The 20,320-nt window shown below is 38.1% G+C and overlaps 1 protein-coding gene across 2 annotated transcripts in view; it reads left to right on the top strand.

The window, feature by feature from the left end:
• Lama2 (laminin subunit alpha 2) overlaps positions 1-20,320 on the top strand; it is a 603,732-nt gene that overhangs the window by 551,671 nt on the left and 31,741 nt on the right. The window contains exons 49-54 of one of the 2 annotated variants that reach the window (XM_057755676.1): positions 4,435-4,597; positions 5,295-5,439; positions 10,889-11,027; positions 13,077-13,088; positions 15,980-16,100; positions 19,225-19,401. In XM_057755676.1, coding sequence (XP_057611659.1) covers positions 4,435-4,597; positions 5,295-5,439; positions 10,889-11,027; positions 13,077-13,088; positions 15,980-16,100; positions 19,225-19,401 — 757 coding nt within the window. The remainder of the gene's footprint in view (positions 1-4,434; positions 4,598-5,294; positions 5,440-10,888; positions 11,028-13,076; positions 13,089-15,979; positions 16,101-19,224; positions 19,402-20,320) is intronic. The other variant, XM_057755686.1, reaches the window with a different exon arrangement.

The raw sequence follows: 20,320 nt of genomic DNA, 5'->3' as shown, positions 1-20,320 counted from the left end.
AGTATATCTAGCATAAAATGCATGTGTAGGAAATAAATAGTTTTATGTGAACCTGAGCAGAGAGTATAAAAATAATAACCTAAAAGGAAGGAATTTCTCAACATGAAAATAAAGAACCCCCTAGTCATTTGAGTCTAAAAATGATTAAACTATATTAAAACTCTAAAGAGTACATTAAATACCTGAAATATTAATGTAAAAATACACAAGAATTCAGAGGTAGCAAGCAGTTTGTGTTTTTAATTCTACTTAAAGTGTGCATGGGCATTCCAAAACCTCAAACCCCATTAACACAGCAAAGCACATTGTACATTTTATTCTAAATAGCTCTTCTTTTCAGGAAGAGTCTCTAAAATACCTCTGAAAGTTTTAATGTCCTTCTGGTACCATAACCTTATCAACATGGCGTTAAGACAGGGCGTTAAGTCTGACATGCTTAAGATGGTTTTATCCAGAACATTTTGACACAGAATATGCAAAGCTGTCAATAAAATTCTTTAGTTCAACCAAAGCCATGGGATGCAATGCAAAGTTTGATGGCACATGCCTGTAATCCAAGCACCAAGAATGCAGAGGTTGGAAGATTATTAATTCAACACCAGCCTGAGACTCACAAGGTCCAGATTTGCCCCAAACGTTTCCTTGCTAGTTTTCTAACTGGAATTTTTAGATTATTAACAACAGTAGCAAAAGGAAATCTTGCAGGACTATCCAACTAGTTGACATTGCGGTATGATATTGTTATCACAAATGTACAGTGTCACATCCATAGCTATCTTGGAATACATGTAGCCCATAGACCACAGGTCAAAGGTACCTGATTATCCTAAAACATCAGATCATTATTCTGTCAGTCATAGTTATAAGACTACCACATTAGCAACTGTGTAAAAAAAACCTTCAATATGTATTGTATTATCTAGGGAAGTTATACTTCCAACCTTCTGAGTTCAGTTCAGTTCAAACTCAGTCATCAAAAGATGTATCTACCACACAGAAGGGAGAAAAGATTAATAAGATAGTTAAATTATGAAGTACAGTTTTAAAAAATCCCTTTGGACGGGGTATAAAGTATATTAGATCTAATCCACATGGGAAGTAGAAAAAGACCAGCTCTCCTGAGTAAACTGGGAGCATGGGGGCCTTAGGAGAGGCTTGAAGGGGAGGAGAGAGTCCGGGAGGGGAGCAGAGAAAAATGTAGAGCTCAATAAAAATCAATAAAAAATTGGAGAAAAATAAAGTATAACTTTGGGAATTCGCTTTGTGAAGGAAGCAGCCCACCACCCTGAGGTAAACCTCAATAATGTTTCACACGTAGTAGAAGGTAGTGCTGACTACCCATTTTTCTACCATAATGCTTTTTGACTAAGCTCCACCTCTGAGTAGTATTGACCCTCCTGTCAGAGTTGTATTTCTATTGCTGATGATAAACTCCACTAAAAGTAACTTGGTGATGAGAGGGTTTATCTCAGCTTACACGTTCACATTACAGTCTATCATCAAGGGAAGAACTCAGGCAGGGCAGGGAACTCAATCAGGCCAGGAACCTAGAGGGAGGAACTGAAGTCACAGAGTTACTGGATCACTCTCTATGGCTTCCTCAGCCTGCTTTCTTATAGGGCCCAGAGGAAGGAAAAGTCCACAATGGATTGGGCCCTTCCACATCAACCATTAACCAAGAAAAAAAAAAGATCTATAGGCTTGCCCACAGGCCAGCCTAGTGGGGATACCTTCTCAATTGATGTGACTTCTCTCCAAATGACTGTAGCTTATGTCAAGGACAGAAACTAAATAGGACACCTTCGTTTTGCATTCAGCTTTCAAACTACCCTTGTCTTTTCTTTTTAAAGTAAAGTTCTTTGTTTACATTTTTTAAATCCCCAAATATAGAATTATTTAAGTACCTTTTTGCTTTGTGAAATTATTTTGATTAGGATTGCTATTGTTCTTTAATGTGCATTGATTTTGTAGCTGTATAAGTTTTGAGTGGTCTCCTGAAGCACTGCTGTCCCCTTTGACCTTACATTTGTAACAATAATTTTTATAGAACTCAAGGTATTGTTAGGTATTGTTCTAGGTTTCCTTTGAGAAAGCTTTGTTGTGTTTTATGTAAAAACCAATCATTCAATTTAGAGGACAAAACTCGATTTTGTGAGAAAGATAAAGGATAAGTCTATAGGAGGTAGGCTGGGAACATTCTGTAGAGCCATCAGGATGTCATCTTAGGAAGCTGTGGTTTTAGATAAATAATATGAAAGGATGCAGTTGTTGTAATGCTTAAAATAACAGTTGGGTAATAACTTATTTTTATTCAAGATAAAATGTCACATTAGGATTAAAATACAAAACTGCTACAAGTAAAATGCATTTAGCTGAGCATAAAAATTACAATAAACTTTTAAGTACTAAGACACAATATACACTCATTTTTGTATGAGCATCCAAAGGGTGTGGCTGCTCCAAACCAGCAGACTTATTCTGTACTTACTTAACCAGACACACAGGTTTAGCACAGAAATAAAAGGCAAATTAAGGTATTCTATGTTTATGAGGTATAATAGGGTTGCCACATTTCCTTTAGAAGTATGTTCAAAATGGACAGAAGATTAATATAATGTTACAGGTTAAAATATTATAGCATATACCTAACTGAACTAACTTTTCCCACTGCAAAATTTTGACCAATATCAGTGGTGAAGTGAGTGAAGGCAGCTTTCCTGCACCTATATGCTAGCTCACTTCTCGCCCGAAACTCTTGCTCATAAAATGTCTTTTGTTTGAGTGACATAATGTTGTCAGCATTGGAAAGAATTTAGAAATCTAAAAGTGACTGAAACTTTCATGTCACACTTGGGAAATTCCAACACGAATTGTTAAATGACTTCTGTGAGGTTCTCCAGCACTCCCCAGGGTACCTGATATCTAACTCACATTGAGAGGAAGATAGGTTAGGGACACAAAGACATCAGGGCTTAAATTTCATAAGTTTTGTCTCAAAAAATAAACTGGTATTTCTCTTTTGAATCTATAATTGTGTAGTGAGATTTTTGTTATTTAGGGCACTTTTAAAGTTATCAGTAGGTAACAATGTCTGGGGACAAAACACATAGAAAGTGGATATGGCGGGCTCCCACAATCCTTTCCTGAGATAGTCTTGATACCATGGTGTATACTAGGGAAAGTCCTTGTAAATGAGAACCACAAGGACCATGTATGGCCTCTTTTGTAATAGCCTCTTATGTCTAGTGTGATGTTCCAGAACTTACTGTTCTATCGTGATGAAAGGATAAATAATAGTCAAGTTACTCACTGTCAATAAGCTAATTTAGTTCCTCAGTTTCCAAATTAAGACGTTTTATAAATACTGGAAAAAGGCATCCTTTATCTTATATTTACTGTTCTTTTTCTCTCTGACAAGGAGCCAAGAGCAAGTCAACTTGCACAAGCGTGAAGCAGCTCTTCCTACGCAACATGCTCAGTGTTATAGTCTATAGTTTTTTATCTCATTAGCCACGATTTCATGAAAATAAAATTTTAGGCAATTATTTTATGACAGACCATCACACTGCTCATTATCCCCTCTGCCCTCTCAACTATACAACACACCAGTTTCAGAGCTTAAATGATCACTAACATGCAGGTGGGGAAGTTTGAAAACTCGCCCCACAGTACATAAAGGATTGTGTGGGGGGAGGGTAGGTAGCTGGGCGGTTGGGTGCATGTTAGGTACATAGATGCCCAGATACATAGATAGATTAAAAAAACTCACACTTGAAAAGCCAATACTTTTTTGATTATTATAAGTTTTATCTTAATCAATAGTTATTAAAACAGTATTGAACATATCTATGAATCATTTTACTATATGAAAATATCCTTCATCCCACATATACTACAATCTATTAAGCAAGGGCTAGCATAGATCCTGAGTGTATGACTGCTATAGTTAGGGACCCATAACTTCAGGATAATCTCTTAAAGTCACAGACTAATGACAAACGCTAATTAAAAACACAAAGTGAAATGCAGGCATCTTTTATTGTCTGAATTTAATTTGTCCCAGGAGAACTTGATAGATAGAAGGATTTAGAGATTGGGAGTCTATATTCTAATTTGTTGTGTAGACAGAAAGTATCATAAAAGATTCAGTCTATCCAAAATTCTAACAGTGTTCAAAAATATCATCAAGAAGTGCTTAAATATTGTGTAAATTTATTCTAAGTGCTTGCCTAAAATGCCTATGAAAGTCTAGGTAAGAGATTACGGTTTGGGGTCTGAGATTGTGGACAGTGTGGGTGGAGGTAAGGGGGACATGTGCCATCTTTGAGATAGTTTCTATCTAACAAGCGTTTGTCATTCCATCTTGGGGGTAGTCTGCCTCACTGAAGGATCACAGACAAAATGTGTCCAACTGGTATGAAATGTCTCTTTTAGTCCCCAAGTGGAAGACAGTGAAGGGACTATTCAGTTTGATGGAGAAGGTTACGCCCTGGTGAGCCGCCCCATCCGCTGGTACCCCAATATCTCCACAGTCATGTTCAAGTTCCGGACGTTTTCATCAAGTGCTCTCCTGATGTATCTGGCCACACGAGATCTGGTAACATGGAGAATGGGAAATGGGTTTGCTCTGTATCTTGTAGAATACCAATACAACTATTAGTTATTGATAAAACTATCAGTTAAACCCCAAGTGAGTCTGTAATGGTTGTATAGTTGCCAAGAATGCTACAGAAAATGCTTATATGTTTTCAGTGATGATTTTTTTTAATTAATTTATTTATTTTTATTCTTTTTTAATTAAAATTTCCAACAGTTTAGTTACTTTTTCTCTGAAGTATCACTACCTGGATAGGTCTTTATGAGAAGCACCCAGTGATAATTTCCCCGGGATAGAATTGGGTAGCTGTATTTGAGAGACCGAAGTTGAAAGGTATTCCTAAATACTCCGTGGCATCATTTTTCTTGGGTCCACATTTCTTTAGTAAATTTGTTTAGGTATCTTAACATTTGGCTTGCGTAATGCATTTTTCAAAGGAACCCATTCTGCACTACCATCATGAGAGAATGTGTCTCAGTAGTTTGATTGTGGCTATCTGCACTATAACATCATACTCACAAGCAAAACAAAATTGCAAATAGTAGCACTAGTTCTTTTTCTGAAATGCACTTCTGTCACGGAGTGACACATGCAGCGATCTAGCCATAAGGCCCTTTTAGACGTCCCATAAAAAAAATGAATCCCCATATATTTCTCCGTGTATCTAATCACTGGTGTATTTTCACTCTGTTAATAGAAAGATTTCATGAGTGTGGAGCTCAGTGATGGGCACATAAAAGTCAGCTATGATCTGGGCTCAGGAATGGCTTCTGTTGTCAGCAATCAAAACCATAATGATGGGAAATGGAAATCGTTCACCTTGTCAAGGATTCAGAAACAAGGTGAGTTTTTCAAGTAAGAATGCAGTGTGGGCCTTAATCATGCCATCCAAAGCTCCCGGGAACCTAATCAGGAGAAGGACCTTGCCTGTAATTTAAGCTACTCACAAGTTCTGTGAAAAATTGATACAGTCATTTCTTTGGCTTACATTATAGGTGGTTTGGATTAGACAAGACTGATTGAAGAGCCAAATGGTTCTCTGTCATTTTCTTTTTTGAAACCAAGAGCTTAATTTGAAAGCATAAGAGTGTCTTACAACTTGTGAAATTATATCCTATAACAGATTTGGAAAGGTTGTGTGCTTTTCTATTTTGTCAAGATGTTTCCTTTAGTTTAGAAGCTATAGGGTTGGTATGTCACAGCTATCAATTTCTTGATCTTCAAAAAATGTCAAAAACTGTAAATATGTTTCAGAAATTAATTGAAAAGTAATGGCATGACATTTGCTATGGTTCTGGGATTTTTTAAAGTAGAACATTATTTCACTTGACTTTATAAGGGAGTATTTTGATCAGTGGTTAGAAAATGGGAAATGCACCCTTAAACTTATAGATGCTGGAATGTGTGCACATGTACGTGTCCATGTGTACATGTACTTGGTGGAGTGGGATGTGGTGAGTGTGTGTGTGTGTGTGTGTGTGTGTGTGTGTGTGATGGCTAATCTTGGTTTTCAGCTCAAGACACTCCAAATGATGCAACTCCACATCGAGAACGGCCTCCATCAGTTTTATCTGCGGGCACATCTGTGGGGCATTTTCTTAATTTCCAGTTAATATATAATGGCCCCACCCTCAGGAGATGGTACCATCTGAAGGCAGATGGGCATGGGTTGTTTATGAAAAGTGGATAAAGGAGAGCCTGGAAGCAGAGCAGCAAGTAGCATTCCTCCATGACTTCTGCTTCAAGCTCCGGTCTCAAGTGACTGCCGCAGCTTTTCCTCAGGGTGAATTGTAACCTCTATGTCATAGAAACCTTTTGCTCTCCTAAATTGTTTTTGGTGAGAGTGTTTTATCACAGCAATGGAAAGCAAATTAAAGCAAGATTATATAATAATAACTGAGATGGAAGGCCCTGCCTCTTAGTTCTCAGTATGGTGTAATAGTGCAACTGTTATTTGGTTAGAATCTCATAATTCTATGTCATTACCAATATCTGAAACCCAAACGTTGAAAATAGAACTAGACCTAATTAATATTGGTGATGCCAATGTGATATTTTAAGAAAATTTAGATTTAACTCTATACCATCTTCTGTATTTAATAAATTTTTGCAGTCATCTACTAAGTACTGTACAAGAACTAACAGAAATCTGAAGCAAATATTTGCCTTCAAGAAACTTAGTCAGATGATACAAGAATCATTAATTGCTGATAGTGTTGTGTATAGTAAGGTAGCACTCTGTCACAGTAAGGGTTTCTATTGCTGAAAGAAAAAAATACCATGACCAAAAAGTAGCTTGGGGAAAAAAAGGTTTTATTTATTTACCATTCTCTTCCATAACATCATTGAAGGCAATCAGGACAGAAATTTAAACAAGGTAAGAACCTAGAAGCTAGAACTGATGCCGAGGCCATGGAGGAGTGCTGCTTACTGACTTGCTCCTCGGGCTTGTTCAGAATGCTTTTCTATAGCACCCAGGACTTCCAATCCTGGGGTACCACCACCCACAAATGAACTGGGCATTTACCCATTGATAACTAATGGAGAAAATAACCTATTGGTTTGCCTACAGCAAATCTTGCAGGGGAAATTTCTTTTTCCTCAAATGGGGTATCCTCCTCTCAGGTGACTTTAGTTTATGTCAAGTTGATATAAGATTACATAGTCTCAGAATAGAACTCTGGATGCAGAAATCAACTCCAGGAAGGGCCCCTGAGACACAAGCAAGATTGGAAGAGTGGCCAGAAATTTCAGAGGAATGCTGCACAAACCCTGGAGCCACTAGAGAACTAGATGTGCCGGTTGTAAGCAGTCTCTCCTTGGAGCAGGCGGTGCTTGGAGAAACTCCTTAGGGTAGACAAAAGCCAATGTTAGACTTCATCCCCACGTAAGAGAGACACAGTGCTTACAGGTCATAAAAACCCTGTGTAGTTCAGGACAGACATTTAATTACGTGTTTCCCAAATATCTTTACTCACATAAATCCTTCAACTACTGCAATAGAAATGTTTCTGCCAGACACATGTGAGCAGACACACTATCAGCGGTAGACTAAAATGAATAAGTGTTGTAGGAGCTGTGGGCCGGCCTGGGAGCTGCAGGCTGCGTTCCTGCCACCCGGCTCCCAGTCGCCAGCTAGCTTATGCCCCAAAATAACGACACACAAACTGTATTCTTTTAAACACTGCTTGGCCCATTTCTATTAATGTGTGTAGCACCTTGAGGTGCTCTTACTGGGAAGATTCTAGCCTATGTCCATCCTGGGTCGGAGCTTCATTGCATCTGCCCTGGAGAGGAGAGGAAATGGCATCTGAGCTCACTTCCTCTTCCTCCCAGCATTCTGTTCTGTTTACTCCACCCACCTATGTTTTAACCTATGAGGGTCAAGCAGTTTCTTTTTTAATTAACCAATGACCTTCCTCCATCAAATAAGTGATGGTAGAAAATTACTGAATTATACTGAGATAGAGGATGAGTCTCTGCATAGGTCTGTGAGCTCAGAAGATGGCTTTAGCCATAGAGGAATTTAAGTCTTTCTCAAGATCATATCCGGGCTTCACTGAAATTTCTTCCAGAGCAGCTTGGTCAGTATGTTGTGACCATTTTGGTTGCTACTGAGGTCTTCAGAGGGTCAGGTAAAAGAAGAAAATTAAAGACAATAATGAGAATGTAGAGAGAAAAATGGAGTTGAACAATATCAAGTATCTTATACCCAACAAGCTTAGAGGAACAAGATCTGGAATAAACCCTTTTTCTTGGATAACAAGATTGTGTCAGTGATACTGAAGGAGTTGCTGAATTGAGAGACAATAGCAGGGTTTTCATTTGTCTTTGAAAAAATAATCAGTTCTATTCGAGACTTAGTGTATTTAAGGTATCTTTAGTCCCGTTAGTAACCTAGGGAAGCTGTGTACTTGGCAGGCAATTAGATGTAGTGAGAGTCATGTAATTCTAGAGAGGAGATGAAGAAACTGGAATCATTTCACAGTCAAAATGGTCAAATATGGCTAAGGGTGAGAAAAACTGAGTAACGTATCAGATTGAGATGACGCACCACCACCTAGAAGCCCACAGATATCGAAAGAGGAGTTACATGAAGACCCTGAAAGGGAGCCAGAGATAAATAATCAGAGAAAGCTGAAATTAATCTTTGCAAGAAGGCTAATGTTAAAGAAGAAAATGAAATAATTTTCTCAAAAAAGGAAGAACTGGGCATGGTGGCACATGGAACTAGAGGCAAGAGGATTAAGAGTTAAGGGTCATCCTAGACATGATTACATAAAATCTTGTATGAAAGAAAAAGGAAAAAGAATTTGGCTTATCCTAGAATGCTGACAGGAAATAAGAGCAAAGGAATTCATCATCAAAAGAAATGTGGAATCCATAATAATCCTTTAACAAATTGTTAGAGTGGAAGCTCTTTAGCTTCCAGACTGGTCTAAGACAAATGTGTATATAGAGCTAATTATGTGTAAAGGTAATTAATTAAATATATAAAATTTGTGTGATTAATTAAAATTTGAATATTAATTATTAAATAGATCTTAATGGAACAGTCGTTTCTTTAGGGTGGTTTATCTAGTTTGATTTATTTTTTTCACTTTTTACAAAAGTGGACTTTTGCCTGGTATGATGGTACATGTACTTAATCCTAGCCCTCAGGAGGGAGAGGCCGGAGGATCCCTGGGAGTACAAGACAAGTCTGATCTGAATACCAAGTTGTGGGCCAGTCAGAGCTATACGCTGAGTGCCTGTTTCCCAGATAGATAGATAGATAGATAGATAGATAGATAGATAGATAGATAGATAGATAGATGGATGGATGGATGGATGGATGGATGGATGGATGGATGGATGGATGGATAGATGGATAGATGGATAGATGGATGGATGGATGGATGGATGGATGGATGGATGGATGGATGGACAGACAGATAGATGATTTTAAGGTTTTGAGGGGTTAAGTTATTAATAGGTTTGGGGGTATTTTCATGTGCTGATGGTAACTGATTTTATTTAAGATAGATTTTGAGTAGCACTGTAGACTACAATGAAATTTTGTACTTTGCTATTTTTCTTTGCTTCCCAAAGAATCTCAATTATAAGGACAAATGGGGAGACTATAATAATCTTTCATGTTTAAAAAAAATGAGTAATACCTCGTCTGTGCCCCTCAGTTGGAGCACTGCACAGTACATCAGCATACTGAAAGATATGCGCAGCCCAATATTAAGATATATGTTTAATACTGTTTAAAGCAGTGTACGTCATGTGTGTTTGAACCAGGGACATCCAAAAAACTAGAATTGTAAACAGTGAACATTTAGAGATTCCCTTCTAACTAATTGGTTTAAATGCCAATTTCCAAACCCACACTCTTTGAGATCTTCCACCAGGCAAAGATGCAGAAGCAAAACCTGTCACATGAATGAGCTGATGTCTCAATATATATCAAGGACCCCAAACATATGATATACTTGAATGGCAGGTCTAAGCTAAGCATATAGCATGCCCAGGAATCATATCACTCAGTAGGAGCCTACCCTGATCCTTTAAAAATGAATGAGGGAAACCCATGATATAAGAATTTCCATTTTGTTTTCTAAACAATGCAGTCTCAGCAGAGATGTGCATTCTTTCTTCTTCCTTCTCTGGGTCTACGTTCTAGTCCTCTCCACATAAGAAAATCCTTTGAGATCTAAGAGAAAAGCAATTAGGAGGAAGGACAGTACATCATTCATGACACAGCCTCCCAGACTAAAATGTGTTTTACATTAGATGTGGTTCTCACCGACTCATGGAACCAAACATCCACATCTCTCGACCAGTATGTGTCATGGTTTTATACAAGGAAGTAACACTTTGCAAATGAACAGAAACCTCAGTAGTTCTGAAGAGACTGAAATTCACAGGAAGAGGCTAAAAGTTGAAACATTTCTAATTATCCAATTCTAGCTAGATAGTCCTGTGAACACAATACTCATTTTCCTTAGCATGAGAAACCAAGTCTAGTGGTTTGTTGATAGCCATCTAAGCTGCTTTCTTTTGTCTCCACTGATTGCCTTCTTTGTGTGGAAACCATTATTTCCATGCTCCCATGTGAATGTTTCAATAATGTATTGTATTTATGCTATTGTTGTGCATTAAATAGTTTACATATATAATACACATGCTGGGAGAACACTAATGTCTATTCAAACTTTAGACTGAATGTATCTCCAGTTGTCAACAAGAGCATAGCTATAGTGGACCTTGCACTAATTAAATAGAAAATTCCTATCTCTATTACAGCCAACATATCGATCGTCGACATCGATACTAACCAGGAGGAGAACGTAGCCACTTCATCTTCTGGAAACAATTTTGGTCTTGACTTGAAAGCAGATGACAAAATATATTTTGGTGGCCTGCCAACTCTGAGAAACTTGAGGTAATCTAGTGTATATTTAAAGGGAAAGTTTTAATTAAATGGCCATTGTGTCTCGTAGAGTTGGGAAGTTTAATTACAATGGCAATGCCATATAACCTTTAGCTATAGAAAGGACTAATCAAAAAAAAAAAAATCATGTTGTATGTAAGAGCAACTCAAGGATTTGGGAACTGGGGATTAATTTGACATCTTTGTTGAAGAGATAAATTGGAATGGCTGCTTCTCTTATATTCACCTGCTGAAAGGAATTATGAAAGTAATTAAAGGTGGAAGCAGAAGCCGAATGTGAGTCTTGTAATTGCTGCTCTCTGTGCACAGTCGCCAGAGAGAATGGCATTCTGACATTGTGCAGGCGTCTGAAAATTAGTCAGTGTTCGGGATGCTGTGAGTATAAGCTACACTATTGCTGAGCATTAGCATCATAATAGCATAGTGGAGCTTTCCCACGTATCCAGTACTAAACGACATTTGTTACTCACGTGCCTGTTCCAACATAATTTAGAGATTTTTCATATGCTCTGTAGGGAGCGGGATAGAAAGACGTCAGTAACTCACAGTGCAGTGAGTTCAAAAGCAGGAACTAAAAAGTCAGAAAGTAGCCCATGTGGTATTTAACTAATTTGCTGCTTCATAAAAAACATGAGAATCAAATCCCATAGAGTATCAGGTACATACTGTATGTTAGCTGAATCTGACTAAAATGGGGTGAACTGATCTGGTTAATTTGTGGGTAGTTATTACACTCTCAGAGTACCAAGTTGTGAGGGTTTTCATCTCTGGTTTCTGACTTTTTCTTGGTGGTTTATAAACATTATGAAAGTCCTTCAAAGGTGCTTCTACTCAATAAAAATGGAACATCTGGAGATACTGTAGAATGTCATCATTGGGGCAGTTAGCTCCCTATTTCCCGTCAACAGGTCCCTGGACAGAGGACCTTGGTCTCATTTTATATATCAGTGTTATATCAACTGAAGTTGTTTTTCCTCAAATATACTCCTAGACTGGGAAATTGTCTAATTACCAGTTTTTCATAGTGTAGATTGATAAGCTTCATGGTACAGGCCATGTGTGCATGTTCACATACATGTGTACACACATACATTATATTATATATAATATCAGTATATTCATTTATATCAAATCATAAAAATCACTACATATCAAAATTATTTGAATGGTGTTATAGCTATCACTTAGTAGTTTCTTTGGTACACAAGCATCCAACACATGACTGCTGAATACCTACTATGTGCTAGTTATCATACCAAATGCTGGTGATTCAGTACTTATTTAAGCCCAAGATATACCTTGAAAAATCACTAACTATATTCAGAATGAATTAAATGTGGTGTAATAAGACTACATTAAAATAGTTCACTTAGTCTAGTGAAGATTTTTATTATTTGAAAGTGAATACTTGAAACACCCTCAAACACATCATAAATTGACTTCATTGAGAATAATTTGTATCTTGGTGTTTATTTGGAAACTATTTATGCTCTGAATCTTTATCACCAAAATGTTACTTTTTCCATTCAGCAATTTAAAATACAATACTGCTGCAGCATGGCCTACTATTTTAATATAATCTTTAATGCCTATCTGTGATTGACAAATTATTCATACATTCATGGGTTGTTTTGTGCAGTCAGTACCACTGTATGATGATACGGTAAACATGAATTATTTTCATGTGTATTGTTAAATTTGAGCTTCTTGAGAGCCGATATTTATAAGCTGTTCATAAGCACCATGTTCATACACTTTCTCATTATTATGTCAAAAGAATAAGAACTTTAAATTTGTATTCCAAAATAAAAATGTCTAGGAGGTAATGTTTGGTGAGTGGCCATCTCTAAAGTTTGGTTTCACTTCCATCAAGGACATTGGTCTATTCTGTGTACTTTCCTTTTAAAATATTCCTTTCTATGAGATGGGTTTTAAATAAGATTTATTATTAATGTTTGTTGTTTTATTAAGTGAAAATTATAATTTTTATAAGCAAATGGTTATAAGTAAATTGTTTTTTTTCTCTTCCCTTTGGCTTAGTATGAAAGCAAGGTAAAATTTAAATTTATGCATGTCTTCTTCAAGTGCATGGCTGGGGAAATGTGGCTTTGTGGGGACAACAGCAGTGCAGAAGCATAGCAACACCAATGCAATTGCTTCCACAGTAGATTTCATGAGTAAATAATGCGTGCTGCAAGAGTCCTCATGCTTCCCAGCACTTACCAAGAGGCTGCTGCTTGCCCACTATCAGTCAGGTTACATCTGTTGTTTCACTGCTTCCTTGTGCAGACACTTGGCACAGCACCTCCTGGTGGCCAGCAGGCCATACACACATGGACACTGGCCAGTCAAGTTTATGGGCATAGTCTAATTCTGGGGAGCCATGTTAAGATGGCTACAGAAGCAGAACCTTAGACTCTGGCCTCCCCAGAACTGTGCTGTTTGCTCAGCGCACCACCCATGCTACTGAATGCTCAGCGCTGCCTTCTTGCTTTCTGCAAAGATGCATTTACATGGCCACCACACCTCTCATGAAAGCCGTTTGTTTATTGCCATTTATAAAATTCTCTATGGAGCCAAATGAAAAGAACCTCTGCAGATACTATATTTCAAACAAATGTTTGAGTTAAGAGTGGAGAGATTTAGCAACAGTCTCCATATAGCTTTTTAGCTGCCTTTGCATTCTTCCCTGAATGCATATTCGTAAGAATTAGCAGTCTTGTAAGTGGCTGATCAAACCCTACAGATGTGGATGGATGGCTGACCCTGGCCAAAAAACAAAGGTGTTTTGACATTTTAGAGGCTAATTCTGCCAGAATTCTGGACAGAAGATAAGGAAACTGAAGTGGCCCAGGAAATGTTTAAAGCCAAGACCAGATTTTAGTATCAAAAACTAGAAAACGTAGAAGGTAGGAAGAAAAAAACAACTCATTTTTTTTCATGACATCATTCTGCTACTAGTCATGTTCTGTTTGCAGAGAAGGGTAAAAAGCAAAGACTGAACATTCATTGCGCATACACATAAATAAAGCACCACATTAGCGTCGTGTAATTTTTGTGCATGAGTGGTGGTCCTCGGAAAAGAGACCTGTGGTTGCCTTAAAAAAAAAAAGCAAATCACTGTACCGTGACTCATCCCGGAGACTTTCATAATGTTGAACTGGTTGAATCATTACACTTTGAGAAGGATCTTGCTATTTCCATGAAACAATAAGCTTGTTGGAGTGACTCACTTTATTGACAAAACTTCCCCAACCCTCAAAATTGTGATAGATCTGTCCTCCTCTAAAACACAATTCGGAAGCAAGTGAGCACTGCAAGTGAAATCCACCATCCCCTTCACTTTGTAGATGATGATAAGTAAGACCCCTTCCCCCCAGCTGGCAGGGTTCTTCATAATTACTGACTAAAGGAACAGAAGGAAGAGACCTTGGGAACCAGAGAAAATGATCAAAGGAAATAAAGAAGTTCCAGAGAGACGGGGGTGGAAGTAGAGAGGAGAACAAACACTTGACAAGAAATAAATCACCTGGTACAGACTGCCAGGGTCTAATTTGCTTTCCCACCTGTTTTTCCTCATGCCATGTGTCTTTTATAATGATGAAAATGAGAAACTTGGCATCAAGGGATGATGAGAGGAGAATTAATCATTAGCCTATCAAGTACAATATTGGTGTCGATTGGACACTTTCCAGATGTTCATCAACACTACATAATGAAAATTTGCCATTTTTACTCCTATATTTTGACACTGTTCAGTGTAGTAGCTACTAGCCACTGTGAATATTTTACACACGCTCGCGTGTGCCTACACACACAGCTCCTTCTTGGTACAAACTACATTGCAGGTCCCTATAATCAAAATGCCTGAGAACTAATAAACTCCTGAAGAGAACACGTCCACCACCAGAGAAAGATCTGCTGTCATAGACTCAAGAGATGTCATCACCGTGCATGTTCTTCAGTATGTGTGAACTGTGCATTTAGGTGTGCTGTACTCTGCAGTACATCCAGACTATGTTCATCGAATACATAGGCACCACTGTCATTGTCACCATGCCTGCTTACACATACAAATATGGAATCCGAGGGAAATCAGATCACTTAGTCAATATCAAATAATATATCAGAGCAGCATGTAAGAGTCGAAGGCAAGGAATTAATTTCTTATTTTGTAATCTATTAGCATCCCTTCTGTGTCATTAGAAGTAGTGAGCAGAAAGCCAGCATTTAAATGTGGTTTGGGGGTAGAAGACATGAACCAAATTAGAAGAACTGACTATTTTGTATTATGTTGCCTTATTTTGTTATGGCACACACACATGCACACACATATACACACTCACAAACATACATATGCACAGGTACATGTACATACACACATATACACACTCACACACATTCTGTCACACACATTATCACATATGTGCACACATACATACACCTACACACTTCTCTCTAGCTTCAGAAAATTTCAAATAAACATTTCCAAATATTTTTCCTAAATTTTGAACGAGATTTTAAAGAGCTTTTTATAAATAATTGAATTATTCTGCCCACACAATTATCCGCTCTGTCGTGGAAACAAGAAGCACTTATTTCATTATGCACATGAAGCATTAATAAGTTAGTTGTCTTCTGGGCCTCGTGTTGAAATGCTGGGAGGGAAGCTGCTCTTAGAGAGAAAAAGATCAGAACTCTGTGTACAGAGTGATGTCAACATCCAGTCAGCCCAACTTCCACATAACAAAAAGCACAGTTTTGTGATTTTGTGATGTGCAAGTGTGTGCGTGTGCACTTTGATGGACATGTCCCTGCTTCTGTGTGTGTGTGTGTGTGTGCATGTGTTTGTGTGTTCCACATGGCTTCCTTCCAGTGCTCGATGACTACACTACCATCAGTCTAACGGTGTTGCTTTGATTCTCCATTTGACTACTCAATAGGCCAGAAGTAAACGTGAAGAAGTATTCCGGCTGCCTCAAAGACATTGAAATTTCAAGGACTCCGTACAATATACTCAGTAGCCCTGATTATGTTGGTGTTACCAAAGGCTGTTCACTGGAGGTTGGTTAACTTCTAAAGGTTCTATATCATATTTGGGTCATATTTCATTTACTTAACATGAGTGCTTTTGCCAGAGTTGTTCCTTTGTTAATATGGTTCAGATTTGTTTTGATCTTTTCTTAGTCATACATAGAGGACAGAGTAAGACAGAAGCATCCTGTAAGTCACTGTGATAGAAATTATGCAGAACCAAAATGTATCCCATTATCCAAGTCCTATAGTACTTGAGTACATAGCAGGTATCTTCATAGGAATTGCTCTTCTGGTTGGTTCTATCTTCCTTTTCAATAACATTTCTTCTTATTTTTGTTATCTTTTCTAAATTCATTTTACATTTGCAAATTATACAGCTTGGTTACCTTTATCTAGAATATGTTAATAGTTTACACAGACAGTACCACCATCCATCATTCTCACCAGTATGCAGCATCTTGTCCACAGTTTACACAGATGATAACCCCATCCACCACCTCAGCAGTGCACAGCATCTTGTCTACAGTTTACATAGATGGTACCACCATCCAGCATCTCTCACCAGTGTGCAGCATCTTGTCCACAGTTTACACAAACAGTAACACCATCCAGCATCTCACCGGTGCACAGCATCTTGTTCACAGTTTACACAGATGATAACCCCACCCACCACCTCACCGGTGCACAGCATCTTGTCTACAGTTTACATAGATGGTACCACCATCCAGCATCTCACCAGTGTGTAGCGTCTTGTCCACAGTTTACACAAATAGTAACACCATCCAGCATCTCACCTGTGTGCAGCATCTTGTTCAGAGTTTACATAGATGGTAACACCACCCACGAATGTGCAGTGTCTTGTCCACAGTTTACACAGATAGTAATACACATCAATCACCTCACCAGTGCACAGCATCTTGTCTACAGCCTTGAAGTTGTGTGTTGTGTTTTGTCCAACTCTGCAAAGATTCATGTGATATGAATGTGAAATTCTCTTGTATCTCAGAATCTCTTCTTTGTTGTTAGTGTAGCCAGGGAATGTGTGCTCAGTAGTGACTCTTCAGCTCTGGCCAGTCAATGTGAGAAAGACCCAGAGCATCTCTTTCCCCTCTTATAATATCTATAACAAAGCTAAAAATGATCATAAATTACTAACAAGAATTTTTTGAAAATTCTATAGTGATGAGATTTTAAAATAAGAAAATGTTGACTCTATCAAACACTAATTTTTAATTACGTGTTCTGATGTAACTGTTTGTTTTGGCTGCTTTCTCCAATTCAAATCATTTTGAATCACTCCAGTGAACTTCAATGAAATGAAGAGGGGACAGGGAAACAGAGAAAAGAGTGGATTGCCTTCTGAGCTGTGAGATTGCAAGATTTGGACAGACCTGCCTGGGTCTTAGCTGCAGGCTCTCTGTTTAATTGTCATAGACTCCCACTCCAAGTGTCAGGGGACATACAGAAAGCATGAATACTCTAAGAGTCCACACTGTCTTCTTAAGGAAACCTTACATAGAGTTAAAACCTTCAACATCTAACTCTCATCTGCACTCAAAAGATATATGCTTGAGAGTGAAAAGCTGTCCAGAGCAATGAACAGCCTGGCACAATATAAAGGCGTCCTACGTAAAGATTCCCATGTAAAAGCATTCCAGAATAGAGAATTACTTGGCTAAAGTAAGAGGCAGGAATTTGAAATGGATAAATATTGAAAAGTCTGCAAAGTAGTTTTATCTGAAACACCCAAAATTGTGAAATTTGAAAATCAGAATAGAAAGTAGATTACACATTTTTATCCAATGGCTGTGCCATTTTGCTGGACTTGAAACCCTGTGCAGAGGCTCAGGGGTAGGAAATAGCCCACATGAAAAGAATTTTTTGTCTTTCCTCCAAAAAAAATCTAAGACTTTTAAAAATGAGTATTTTGGGTACCTTAAATGTTGAATGGCGTGGTCTTGCTGGAATAAATGTGAGCACTTTTAGATGGTAGAATTCCTCCAGCTATTAAAAGCAATGATAAACCTGGCGGTGGTGGCACACGCCTTCAACCCAGCACTTAGGAGGCAGAGGTAGGTGGATCTCTGTGAGTTCAAGGCCAACCTGGTCTACAGAGTGAGTTCCAGGACAGCTAGGACTGTTACCCAGAGAAACCTTATCTCAAATAAATAAATAAATTAAATTAAGTTATGATAAACTATATTTACTGGCAGAGACATTTACATATTTGAAAAATAAAGCTACAGGACTGGAGAGAAAGCTCAGTGGTTAAGGGTCCGTACTGCTTTTGCAGAAGAACTGATTGCCTATGGCTCCCACAGAAGATGCCTCACAACTGCCTCTAACTCTCGCCTAAGGTAGATCTTAAGTCCTTGGTCTCTGTGGGCATGTGCTCACCTCCCCCTCCCACACACACACACCTAATTTAGAAGCAAATTCAGTCTAAATATAAGAAGAGTGAAGGAGAGGACAAGGCTGTGAAAGATAGGGTGAATGAATAGACGAATTCTAGATTACTCCCTGCTGTCTGCATGACTTTGAGAGGTGAGTCACTTTCTCCCCTTTGTACTGGGGTCAGTCTCTGAAGCACGAGCATATGAATTTTATGGTTAGCAGCAAAACACTGGTAATATTTTGAAAAAACAAACATGCAATATTGGATTTATCTATTTTTAATAATTAGGATATATCTCTAGAAATTATTCTAGAACTATTTGTACTCTTGATATTAATGACCACTTTTCCATGGGCTCATCTTGAGGAAGAATGTAAATATAAGCCATGGTCACACAAATCTTTACAGCGCAAAATATTAACTGATATTTCATAGCCAAGAGATTTAAGAAAGACGGCAATGTAGATTTGAGACAAAAAAAAAAAAACATATTGTCTGTCAATATTCTTCCACATTTTATGTCAAGTATTAAATATTTAAACAGAAGTCATACTTTTTACCTTTAAAGCTGAACTGTTCAGAAAATTAACAGTATTATTTCTTCAGTTGGCTCTTAAGCTCTCAAAGGGACTATAGATTTTCATGTTCCCTAAAATTACACTATTTTTATAATCATGTTGAAAGTACTGAAGAAGGAGGTGGCATGGAGAATTTAGCCCCTTATCTCTAATGATTTCTCTCTGTTTTTTCCCACAGAATGTTTATACAGTTAGCTTTCCCAAGCCTGGTTTTGTTGAGCTTGCCCCTGTACCCATTGATGTCGGAACAGAAATCAATCTGTCCTTCAGTACGAAGAATGAGTCTGGAATCATTCTCTTGGGAAGTGGAGGGACACCAACACCACCCAGGAGGAAACGGAGGCAAACTGGACAGGTACCTTCACCACTCATTCATAAGAGGCTTTCCCCTCACTTTAGGAGGTGGGGAGATGTTTGGTTGAGATGGTCAGTTGATAAAATGCCTGTCTTAATTAACACCATTACATTGGTTTTATATTTTAGAGTTGAATCACTTATTTTGACTGTAATCTTGGTAAAACCAGGACTGGTCATTCTCAGTAAGAAGATTCATACCAAGTCAGATATAATCAAATGAATAAGTAAATTGTTGTGCAAATATATCTTCGAATATGAAAACACCTTTACAAGTGAGAAGATGTCATTCTTATTAGATGCTTGTATGTGTGTATGTGTTTGTAGGTAAGGGTACATATATGTGCATAGGTGCATGTCATGTACATATGTGTGAGACGGCCTCACACTGGCCTATAACTCACCAGGTGAGTTAGGCTATCTGGCCAGCAAGCCCCAGACATCTTCCTGAATCCACCTCCCTAGTTCTGGAATTACAGGCATGTGCAGCTGCACCTGGATTTCTTTTTATAGCATGGATTTTAGGGATTGAACTGAAGTCCTCATGTTTGCAAAGCAAGTGCTTTACCAACTGAGCTATCATCTCCCAGGCCTTTTAAATTGTTCCATTTTAATATTGAGTGAATATTAGTAGGCAATAGAATCTTAATTTCTTTCTCTAAAACATAATTAAGCCTACAACAAAAGATAAGGTAAGGGGAGCAAGCACTATATGACCTTGAGAATCTCAAGAATGCATGGAAAGGCTGGTGGGATGGTCCAGTGGGTTAAGATCTTTTCTGCCTGATGCACTGCATGAGCTTGATTCTTAGGGCCCACATGGTGGAAGAAGAGACTGGTTTCCACAAGTAGTCCTCTGATTTTTGCTTCATGCCTTATGCCATGGCAGTTATGTGCCACTACGTGTCCACAAACACATT

This window comes from Chionomys nivalis, chromosome 2 (assembly GCF_950005125.1).
Source record: "Chionomys nivalis chromosome 2, mChiNiv1.1, whole genome shotgun sequence".
Classification (NCBI taxonomy): Eukaryota; Metazoa; Chordata; class Mammalia; order Rodentia; family Cricetidae; genus Chionomys; species Chionomys nivalis.
The sequence above is the reverse complement of the archived record's forward strand: the minus strand, read 5'-3'. Positions and strand labels throughout refer to the sequence as shown.